The sequence below is a fragment of the Chiloscyllium plagiosum genome, chromosome 6, assembly GCF_004010195.1.
Source record: "Chiloscyllium plagiosum isolate BGI_BamShark_2017 chromosome 6, ASM401019v2, whole genome shotgun sequence".
In the NCBI taxonomy this organism is placed as follows: Eukaryota; Metazoa; Chordata; class Chondrichthyes; order Orectolobiformes; family Hemiscylliidae; genus Chiloscyllium; species Chiloscyllium plagiosum.
In genome coordinates, this window is record NC_057715.1 from 19,015,057 (window position 1) to 19,027,609 (window position 12,553).

At 40.4% G+C, this 12,553-nt stretch overlaps 1 protein-coding gene across 1 annotated transcript in view; it reads left to right on the forward strand.

Annotated features, from left to right (window-relative positions):
* Positions 1-3,175: 3,175 nt before the first annotated feature.
* Positions 3,176-12,553, forward strand: part of LOC122551036 (thyrotropin receptor-like) — a 21,433-nt gene continuing 12,055 nt past the window's right edge. The window contains exon 1 of the mRNA XM_043692679.1: positions 3,176-3,339. Coding sequence (XP_043548614.1) covers positions 3,176-3,339 — 164 coding nt within the window. The remainder of the gene's footprint in view (positions 3,340-12,553) is intronic.

Below are 12,553 nucleotides of genomic sequence, written 5' to 3' on the forward strand. Positions count from 1 at the left end.
TCTGCCAGACCAATTGAGTTTCTCCAGCAATTATTGTTCCAACTGAAGCTTTCCAGTAATTCATAATTTACAATTCTGGACAGAGAATATGAGGAAGAAATTAAATGCTCAGTGCCAGACTATCGGAAAAGGCTAAGGATTGCAGGTGTAAATCTTCAAAGATGTGTATTTAATCATGTTATTCTGAAATATCTGACTATTGCTTGTACATGTTCTATTGCTAAACTATGAAGAAAATTAGAAGAGGAAGAGATTTCAAAACTGGTTTTGAGTTTATTACACAGGTCTTCCTATGCTTGCTAATATATTTGCATATCAATGTATCAAATTGAATATATTTATGTAACTGCCAATCATGAAAAACATTGAACATGAGTAACTTTACATAGCAGTTAGTGAAGATCACGTGCCAATGATTTTGATCATTTTTAATCATAATTATGTGTAAGCCCTCCCCCGCAAGTTTAATTACCAACATGTGACAATCAGATGTGGAAATGGTAGCAAGGTATAACAAGGAGAAATGTTTCTTTCAGTTGGTCCATTTTTAGCATGTTTAAGAAGCTGATGGTCAGTCAGTCAAATGGCACAAACACGCTAGTATTTTGTGTGACTAATCTGCAATGTCTGAACTGTAAGCACATGTATTTGTTAATGCCAGTTTAGTTGGTTGCATTTGTAACTCTTCTGTGTTATCATTGAAGAGATCATGACCTTAAGGAACGAACATATCCAATTCTACATGAAGCAAATGGGAATTGGGTGTCAGAGATCGGATAGTGCCACTTTCTGTTACTGTTGCCTTTGGACAACAACATCTTGTATCGTCACACTGCAAGATTCAACGCCTTCTTTTGTCATTCAAAATGACGTACCTTACACCTGACACCATTGCGTATTGACCCATGGAACTTTGTCATGTCACAAGTGTTTGCAACTGAACAGTTTAGAATTTGCAGATCACACAGCCATTGATTTAACTGCCTCTACCAGTCTCGATGACACCCTGAATATCTATTATGGTTGACTGTGCACCAATTGCTGCAGAGAAAAGGTTACTGGGGGATTTAAAGCAAACTACTGGTTTGCCAAACTTAGCCGCAAAATATAAGAGAGGGCTTGCATTTTGTTAGCAACTTCATTGCTTCTATATATCCCAAGTTGCTGTGCAGCTAATTCAGTATTGTTTGAAGTCCCAATGCTGTAATGCAAAAGCCAACACATGCATAACAAGCTTCCACAACAGCAGCATGATAACTGACAGGTTAGTGACCTAGTGAAATTGCCTGTGGAATAAATATTGAGCAGACCAAATTTTGCAGTTTAGTTTGGTTTGCATTTTAATGTGGTGCTATGTGAGCTTTTCAAAGGTTAATAATCCTATACGTCCACAATGTATGATGGGCCTGATCTATTTGATGATGTTCTTCTTATATAAAGTTGAGTACTGGCCACAAATTATATAAGGAAAAGTTTGCTAAACTAAGAATTGGCCTTTCAAATGGAGAAATGTACTTTATGAAGTCAGAGCTAATCTAGATAGGTCATATTTCTTGAACTCTGCTAAATGTTCAGATAGATTGTGCAAAACCCAAGTATCAAATCCTTTAATTCAAAAGCATTAAAAATAGTTTGACATTTTTCAGGTGGTTAAAATCACCAATTTTATCTCAATAATTGCACAATACTTAAATACATTAAAGAAGAAAGGTTTTATTGACCTGAAACTGAACCCAAAATGTTTGAAATGTTCAAATGCATTTAAGATCCTTGAGAAGAAGAAGATAGCACCTTTAGTACTGATGGCGTTTGACAGACATTGTAATCATGGTTTGGAAACTGTTCACTAACATCATTGAAACCATTTTGGAAAGTTTCTTCATTAGGCAAGTAAAACATTAACCATAATATTTGAAGGTAACCACAAGGTAACTTTAAAAGAACATCAGGTTATGATTGAAACATTAGGAAAATAGCCTCTGGTTGTCCAGTTCAAACCACCCCAGTGATTGAAAGCCAGAATTAATTCAGCAGGATGTATTACAAAAAGGTTTTTGTTTTTATTACTTGAAGTTGCCTTTACTAGATTCGTGGAGGAGAACAGTTTAGCCTGTGGGTGTCTTCTGTGCAGCCATCTAAAAGATAAACACTCTGAATCAATGGATGAACTAGCACAGCACAAGGCACACATCAGCTTGTGGTGTTAAATGGAAGAAACCCCGAGGAGTCCAAGGTGGACTATTACTGTGCAATTATGTGCTTGCCTTTAAGCTGCATTACATTGCAGCCAAATGTATTCTCTTTCGCCTCCCTTTGCTGAGGCCACAGTCCCATGCCATTTGCTGACATGATTGTTTTTCTCTTAAGAGTTTGACTACAGTATGGTAATTTCCAGCATATTGTTTGCTGACGTACAGACTGTCTTACATATAGTCACACACTATTCACACATCCAGCTCAAGATTCGTCCTTTCAAGCAGATTGAAACAGGTTTCTCAGTAAGATTTCATAAAGTAATACTATCTTATTTCCGACTTTTTTTCTGCAATAGATGATGAGGTTCCAGTGCTATAACAAAGTCAGTATGTGCTTGTACCACATCTGGGCTCTAAGAGTTACATGGCATTATACTGTCTATGGGAGCTGATTAGTTCAGTTCAATAGAATGTTAGCATGACTCAGAATAATATGGAGAGCACAGGGTTCAATTGCTGTTTTACTGAGTCAGACTTTTGATTTGCATTCACACCCTGCCTTGTAGCAAGAAAATGGCAATGACAAACAACTAGAAAAGAAACTAGCCTGGCTTTAAACTTCTGCAGATAATGAAACAAGGACCTGCTCCTGGACAAAGCATATGTCATTAGTTCACATAGAATATACAGGAGAAAGTGAGGATTGCAGATGATAGTGATCAGAGTCGAAAAGTGTGGTGCTGGAAAAGTACAGCAGGTCAGGCAGCATCCGAGGAGCAGGAGAATCGACTTTCAGACATGAGACCTTCGTCAGGAATGTATACAACACATGAAGAAGCCATCCAACCTATGGGCAGTGTTTATTCTCTATTTGAGCCTCCACCCACTCTCCCTCATCTAGTTCTATCAGTATAATTCTCTCTTTCCTTCTCCATTGTGTTCCTCTCTGCTGCATTATCACATGGCACACCCTAAGTAATATGTATACAGTCTATAATGACCCCTACCTGGGGGACACCAACTATGTTGGCAAAATCTTCTGCCTGGACTGTAGCCCTGAGCATGTCACAGGGAAACAAGATGAAGCTCTGTGCTCTCACACAAACTGCATCGCGGTAACTGCCTTGATATATGCCTGGGCTGAGTATTGAGATATAGTCACCAGTGGATCCTGGCTGAAGCATCAAGTTGCAGAAAGATTCAGTGCAGCCGTCACCTTGACTGAGTTAGGATGGCCACCAACCGCGTCATGTCATAGGACCTGCTCCAGAGGTCAGCGTAGATTAATGATGGTGCGCTGGGATATCCTCAGTCTATGTAGCTGTGCACCTCACTCATCTGGAGGAATTAGCATCAAGGACAATAGACTCAATGCCTCCTGTACTTCCTCATATACTGAGGAGACCGTCACCTACAATTACATCATGTGGAGGCTGTAACTGGGTTTGCTGCCAGTCCTGGTCTTGTTGGTGCATCTTCCTCCTCCATTTCTCTGCAGCTGTGTAGCCCCAAGGTCAGTGACAACTATCCCTGCCATGGCTGAATCCAGTGGTAAAGGATCAAATAAACCTGACTGAGGAATATCAGAAACAGAATAGCAATGTGTGCAGTCAGCTTTCAGGCAATTCATCAAAGATGGTTTAGAATGGCCCTCAGTTCAGTGAGACATGGAGGACTCTGACAAGGAGGGTTGTGGAATGTCTCAACATGGACCTCTACACTGATGTATGCACCACAAACCAAATAGAGTTTTAGATTGCAAATGTGTAGGATCACTGAAAACTTGTCAGCCCTCCCTGCAAACAACACCCTCACCCCTACAACAATCCAGAATGGACAAGTTGCACATACGATCATGTTGTCAAATACCATGCATCAAGTGAGAGGAAATCAGTTCCATGCCCTTCTCCAGCCTATGAGACCTTGGAATGTCTTTGTAAATTGTCATGGCTGCTGGGAGTTGTAAGGTCACATGTGATTATATCTGTTTCTTTGAGATGACCATGATCTATCTGTAATGATCAATGGCATGGTCAAGATTGTTTGTGACCAGGATTTCTATTCCATTGTGTGCAAGATACCTCTTCAACCTATTCAGTGTAAGTGTTTGAATAACACAATTGCCACTCTTATATTCAAGATTAGAGTGGTGCTGGAAAAGCACAGCAGATCAGGCAGCATCCGAGGAGCAGGAAAATCAATGTTTCGGGCAAAAGCCCTTCATCAGGAATTGCCGGAAACATCGATTTTCCTGTTCCTCAGATGCTGCCTGATCTGCTGTGCTTTTCCAGCACCACTCTAATCTTGATTCTAATCTCCAGCATCTGCAGTACCCACTTCTGCCTGCCACTTTTATATTGTCAACATGCTGTGTGACATTAACATTATGGAAAGCTTTGTCATTTTCTGTAATCTGCCTTTTGTTTGTTTAATCTCATGCATGTATTTGCAATTGTGAACCTACTTGATACCTTCCTGTCTGCCAATGTTGTGGTATTTTACAATGTTGTTGGTCTCCAGTGTTTTGTTTTAGAGTCTGCCTTGATGTTGAAACCAGATTTCCTACACATGCATGCTCAATACAGTTCTGTTATAAAGGTGTGAGGGGTACTGTACTTTCAAGAGAGTTAAAAGTTAGCGGAATTACCTGGCACAACACCAAGTGCTCTGAACAAGGTAACAATGTAACATTTGGTTGAACAGCTAGAGTAGCTGGGTTGCCTGGAGTTAAAACATGCACAAATTCGGCTAATTAGTTTAAATTATGCCCCAAAAGACCAAACTCCAATCAAGTTTGAATTTAGTATTTTGACAATATTAACACCAATGAAATGATCCGTTGCTTTAGGATATAAAACTGAAAAAAAGTTGAACAGTTGGAGGAGAACTGTCAAAAGACTAACAAATCTCTGAGAGGTACCTATCTAGAGAGGAGTTTGCACAGAGAAAAAATATCAACACCAACTTGAAGAGCAAATCTACAGAGGAAAACACAAAAAGAAGATTTGACAGCAGGCTGGTTTTGAAATTTGAATTTTTTGGTAAATCTTAATCGGGGGCTTTATCGGACTAGTATTGTAGAGGGTAAAAGATAGGTTAGAGAAAGGAGCTGTAAATAGCTGTTAATTAATTATTCTCTGTTAGACTTTAAAAATAGAGTTGTTAATTTTTACTTTAGGTCATGACTTTTGGGAATAGTTCCTTGCATCTCGAATTTTAACAGATTACACCACAGCCGGGGGAGGGGGGGTTACTTGTGTTGTAACAGTTCTAACATCATCCCCCAGCTATTAAACCTGCCTTCAGCTGATAAAGACAAATGTGCCATGTCCTGGTACCTCTGACAGACATGCCCACCAAGGTTCTCCTAATCCTCAGTACTTCCTAGGGTCCTACCATTCATCACATATTCCCTTGTTCACATGGTATGGTATCTATATCCCATGAATGAATTTAAAAAGTCAGTTACACCAGTTCCATTTAAACCAGCCAACCACCTATACTGGGAAAAGCTCAACAGGTCTGGCAGCAGATGTGAAGAGAAATCAAAGTTAACACTTCGGGTCTGGTGACCCTTCCTCTATATCTGCAGTTCTTTCAGCGTTTGTCACCTATACTAGGTGCTGACTATTCCATCACTATAAGCACCAATTACAAAGGGGTCACTTAAACCAAGTAAAACAGGACAGCTATTTCAGGATTTTTGTTTGAGAAGTTGTTCATCTTCTGTCTGTCTCTGTCCACTGTTTAAGGATTTAAGACTTTCTGACAGAGTTTACTAATTTCTGGCACAGGTATAATCTTCTGAAAATAAGTACATTAAGTGATGGGAGATTTTATCAGAGCAGGAGAAAATGTCATCTTTGATTGCTTAAAAGGTGTGGCTTGAAATGATTGCAGGATTGGCACTAAGAACAAATATACTTTTGCCAAGCTTAGTAAGTAAACTGACCTTCTCATATTCTTGTGACTCATACTTTTCAATAAGAATGAACAGAACAATCAGTAAATAGGGCTTTGAAACTTTCACAAGTAGACAGTAGGGATTCTTTTATCAGCCTTGTGTCTTATTCAGATATTTTCTGGTGGCTTGAGAAGATCTGTGGAAGCCTTGAGGCCCTCATCAGTCTTGTTTCTATCAGGGAGAGGGCACAGAGACAAACGGTCAAAGGTGATGCTATTATAGAGGTTGGCAGATATTCTTCATGGACGCAATTATTGAACTGCATTAAATAATTGTAGGTGGTTCAAGACTTACTGTACGAGCAGAACTTGTCCATATCACCAAACAATGTGAAGGTCAGATGTGTTTTTCAATTTCTTGCATTTGGCTCATTATAATTGCCTGACAATAACTTAGGGATGTACAGACTAAGATTATGTACTGCATTAGAGTTGTGATTGACACACTTTGTGAGAGGGATATTCTAGGTTTATACATTTCTGTAGAGGTGGGAACAGAAATTCCAGAAAAATACAACAATTCTCTATTGTGCCAAAAATGTTGAGCATCACTAAATATATAAACTGAGGAACCCAGCATTAAATCCCCATGAATTACTCATATTCAAAAGGTTTCTATACATTTGTGTGCAGATAGTTTATGATACACACCAGAACATAAGAAAAAGTAGCAAGCATAAACCATAGGATCTGTAATTGTCACGAGTGTCAAATTTAATTTGAATTATAAGATTTAAGTCAATTACAAAGAAAAACTGAATTCCAAAAGGTCTTCCAGTCCTCACTAATGACAAAACCACCCTAAATATATTTTCACGAGTGTTATGGAAGTTATTACATTTATCACCAAAAGCACAAAACAGTTATACTTATTGTAGGCAGAGCACTCACTCAGTCAATTTAGGACATCAGCTTGTGACATAGAGTCAAGCAGTGGCTTGTCTTGTTCTGTTTAGTTGGTTGAAGTTTTTCTTATTGTTGCAATCCTGATTGATAAGAGTTCCTGCTCAATAATCCTTGCTAGCCACTGTTTCTGTTCATGGTCAGTGGTATCCCTGGGCTCTAACTGCTTTGCCAACACATGAACAGCACACACACAGCCTCAGATTTGTGAATGGCATCATACCCAATTTCTGATTGGTTTCTTAAGGGAAATGATCAGCTTGCTGACATTACTTCTTGTTATCTCATGACTAGTACCCTATGATATCAGTCACTCGTGGGTGCATCCTTTTCAACACTGCTTTCCCTCTTAATTTACTGTGTTTATCTGTTTCTGAGATAATGGTGCAACATGGAGAAATTTACATCTTCCTTATAGGATCTGTGGTGCTATGTCCAAATAATTAATATTATCTCAGATGTCTGATTGATATATCTTTGTGTTCTGAGGGGTTCAAGAGTCTATTAATACATTTTAGCTACAGGAGCCACTTGTTAATGTGTAACTTAACAATGATTGTTGGTGCTTGCAACAGTTTACAAAAATCTGTGCAGAGTATATATAAAGATCAGTGCAGCAACAACTGAGGGAGCAAGATTCATTTTAAAATATACAGCATGATATATTCAATTAAAACATATAAAACATCAAAAACAATGTGATTAAAAATTAATTACAGCACCAATTTACAACATTATACATAAGTTTTGTCACAAAGTTAGCCCCTTTTTTGCTAAAAGCTGTTCCTTGGCTCAAGGAGACTCTGTCCTTGATTTTTTTCAGGGAGGCAATAAACCGGGCCGGGCTCCAATCAGTCTGGTTTGGTACAGAGATGAAAAGGACTTTCAGAGGTCTTTTGTTTATATGTAAACAGCTGAGACTTCAGGCCAAAATGGTCATGCTTTAGAAGTGGCCTGTATAGAGAGTCATAGAGATGTACACCACAGAAACCCTTCAGAACACCTCGTCCAGGCCGACCAGATATCCTACCCTAACCTAGTCCCATTTTCCAGCACTTGCCCCCATCCCGCTAAACCCTTCCTATTCATATACCCATCCAGATGCCTTTCAAATGCTGTGATTGTACCTGCCTCCACCACTTCCTCTGGCAGTTCATTCCATACACACATCATCGTGTGCTTAAAATGTTGCCCCTTAGGTCTCTTTTATATCTTTCCTCTCTCACTTTAAACCTATACCCTCTAGTTCTGGACTTGCCCATCCCAAGGAAAAGACTTTATCTTTTTATCCTATCCATGCCCCTCATAATTTTATAAACCTCTATAAGGTCACCCTTCAACCTCCGATGCTCCAGGGAAAACAACCCCAGTCTATTCAAACTCTCCGATAGCTCAAATCCTCCAACCCTGGCAATATCCCTGTAAATCTTGTCTGAACCCATTCACAACATCCTTCCGATAGAAAGGAGACCAGAGTTGCATGCAACATCCCAAAAGTGGCCTAACCAATGTCTTGTACAGCCACAACATGACCTCCCAACTCCTGTACTCAATGCTCTGACCAATAAAGGAAAGCATACCAAACACCTTCTTCACTATCCTATCTACCTGCGATTCTACTTTCAAGGAGCTATGAACCTGCACTCCAAGGTCTCTTTGTTCAGCAACACTCCCCAGAACCTTACCATTAAGTGCAAAAGTCCTGCTCTGATTTGTTTTTTCAAAATGCAGGACCTCGCATTTATCTAAACTAAACTCCATCTGCCTCTCCTCAGCCCATTGGTCCATCTGATCAAGATCTCATTGTACTCTGAGGTAACCTTCTTTGCTGTCCACTACACCTCCAATTTTAGTGTCATCTACAAACTTACTAACCATACCTCCTATGTTCACATCTAAACCATTTATATAAATGACAAAAAGCAGTGGACCCAACACCAATCCTAATGGCATATCACTGGTCACAGACCTCTAGTCTGAAAAGCATCTCTTCACCACCACCCTCTATCTTTTACCTTCGAGCCAGTTCTGTATCCAAATGGCTAATTTTCCCTGTATTCCATGAGATCTAACTTTGCTAACCAGCCTCCCATGAGGAATCTTGACGAATGCCTTACTGAAGTCCATATAGATCACGTCTACTACTCTGCCCTCAGCAATCCTCTTTGTTACTTCTTCAAAAAACTCAGTCAAGTTTGTGAGACATGATTTTTCCATGCCGAAAGCCATGGTGACTATCCCGAATCAGTCCTTGCCTTTCCAAATACATGTACATCCTGTCCCTCAAGATTCCCTCCAACAACTTGCCTACCACCGATATCAGGCTCACTGGTGTATAGTTATCTGGCTTTTCCTTACCACTTTTCATAGATAGTGGTACCATGTTAGCCACCCTCCAGTCTTCCAACACCTCACCTGTGACTATCGATGATACAAATATCTCAACAAGGGGCCCAGCAATCACTTCCCTCGCTTCCCTCAGAGTTCTAGGGTATATCTGACCAGGTCCTGGGGATTTACCCACTTTTATGTATTACAAGACATCCAGCAATTCCTCCTCTGTAATATGGACACTTTTCAAAATGTCACCATCTATTTTCCCACATTGTATATCTTCCTTGTCCTTCTCCACAGTAAACACTGATGTAAAATACTCATTTAATATCTCCCCCATCTCCTGCAGCTCCACACAAAGGCGGCCTTGCTGATCTTTGAGGGGCCCAATTCTCTCCCTTGCTACCCTTTTGTCCTTAATGTATTCATGAAATCCTTTTGGTTTCTCTTTAAGCCTATTTGCCAAAGCTATCTCATGTCCCCTTTTTGCTCTCCTGATTTCCCTCTTAAGTATACTGCTACTGTCTTTATACTCTTAGAACATAGAACATAGAACATAGAACATTACAGCGCAGTACAGGGCCTTCGGCCCTCGATGTTGCGCCGCTCTCTCATACTAATCTGAAGCCCATCCCACCTACACTATCTTCTAAGGATTCACTCGATCTCTCCTTTCTATACTTGACTACGCTTCATTCTTTTTCTTAACCAAAACCTCAATTTCTTTAGTCATCCAGCATTCCCTATACCTACCAGCCTTTCCTTTCACCTTAACAAAATATACTGTCTGTGGAGTCTCGTTATCTCATTCCTGAAGGCTTCCCATTCTCCCACCACCCCTTTACCTGTGAACATCTGCCCCCAAACAGCTTTTGAAAGTTCTTGCCTAATATCGTCTAAATTACCCTTCCTCCAAGTTAGAACTTCAATTTTTAGATCTGGTCTATCCTTTTCTATCACTATTTTAAAACTAATAGAATTATGGTCGCTGGCCCAAAAGTGCTCCCTCACTTAAAGCTATTCCTTATGAAAAACACCACTCCCCCTCCTCTCTCGCTCCCCCCACCTTCCTATAGCATTTGTATCCTGGAACATTAAGCTACCAGACCTGTCCATTCCTGAGCCACATTTCTGTAATTGTTATGATACCCCAGTCCCATTTTCCTAACCATGTCCTGAATTCATCTGCCTTCCCTGTTTGGCCTCTTGCATTGAAATAAATGCAGTTTAATTCATCACTCCTACCTTGTTCTCTGCTTTATTCCTGCCTGCCCTAACTGTTTGACTCGCTCCTTTTCCCAACTGTCCTTGAGCCTGTCTCTGCCATTCAAGATCATGGGTGATCTTCTTCCCCAACTTCATTTCCCTATCCATTCTTTGTATCCTTTGAGTTCATTTTCCCCTAAAATCTATGATTCTCAAACTTGAATCAGCCACTTGGAGCTTTCTGTGAGACTTCTAATGTTTGATAATCATTTGAATGAAGAAATTTCTCTTTCACTCAGTCCTAAATGATTGACCTCTTCTCCAGAATCTATGATACCTTGTTCTAGAGTCTATAACCAGGGGAAAATAGCACGTCAAATAACAATACCAAGGATCGTACCTTACAAGAACAATCAGTTATTTCTGATTATGACATTCAAATGCAATGAACTATTTGAGAGTTTAAGCACTTGGTGATTAGTATTTGTCATCTATGATCCTTACACATTGAGTATCTGTACATTTATCTCATAATTTGCATCGCTCGTGTCAGATATGCTTGAATGACACTTGAAGTTGTAACTGTTTTAAATTAGTCGTTGATTCACTTTGTATGTGAAAATACTTTTTTTTCTAGAAATCACATTTCTGAGAGATATTGAAAACAGAAAGTGTTAGTTAAACATGAGCTGCTTATGCAATAATTTATTTTGGTCTTAAAAGCTGATGAACAAAAAGAAAACAAAGTTGCATGACTAAAGTGGTCCAAAATCATGTCTTTTCAATCACGTCTTTGCAATCACATGACGGTGGTAATAAAAGGAAAATACTACAGATATTGGAACTCTGAAATAAAATCAGAGAATAACCAAAAAAAAAGGACCTGTGCGCCAGATTGGAAAGGTAACGAGTTTTTTTTAATTCCTTATTTTTTCATCTGTCTCTTTGGGAATTTAGAATAGTGGGAATGGAGGTTAGGGCAGTTGAATGTTCCTCCTGCAGAATGTGGGAGGTAAGGGTCACCATTAATGTCCCTGCTGACTACATCTGTTGGAAGTGCACCCAACTCCAGCTCCTCGAAAACCGCATTAGGGAGCTGGAGCTGGAGCTGGATGAACTTTAGATCATTCGGGAGGCAGAGGGGGTTATTGAGAGGGGTTACAGGGAGGAAGTCACTTCTAAGGTACAAGAAAAAGGCAAATGGGTTACAGTCAGGGCAGTGCCGGGAACCCCTGTGGCCATTCCCGTCAACAATAAGTATACCGTTTTGGATACTGTTGGGGGGATGACTTACCAGGGGAAAGCAGTGGGGTACAGGGCTCTGGAACAGAGTCTGTCCCTGCTGCTCAGAAGGGAAAGGGGAAGAGGAGCAGAGCAGTAGTCATTGAGGACTCCATAGTTAGGGGTACAGATATGAGGTTCTGTGGGGATGAGAGAGACTCACGGTTGGTGTGTTGCCTCCCAGGTGCTAGGATTCGTGATGTCTCTGATCGTGTTTTTGGGATCCTTAAGGGGGAAGGGGAGCAGCCCCAAGCCGTGGTCCACAAAGGCATCAACGACATAGGTAGGAAGAGAGATGGGGATTTAAGGCAGAAATTCAGGGAGCTAGGATGGAAGCTTAGAGCTAGGACGAACAGAGTTGTTGTCTCTGTTGCCCGTGCCACGGGCTAGTGAGGCAAGGAATAGGGAGATAGAGGAATTGAGCACATGGATACAGGGATGGTGCAGGAGGGAGGGTTTTGGATTCTTGGATAATTGGGGCTCTTTCTGGGGTAGGTGGGATGTCTACAAGCAGGATGGTCTTCATCTGAACCAGAGGGGTACAAATATCCTGGGGGGGACATTCGCTAAGGCTGTTGGGGTGGGTTTAAACTAATCCAGCAGGGGGATGGGAACCAAAATTGTAGTTCAAGTATAGAAAAGGTTGAAAGTAGGGAGGCCCAAAGTCAAGT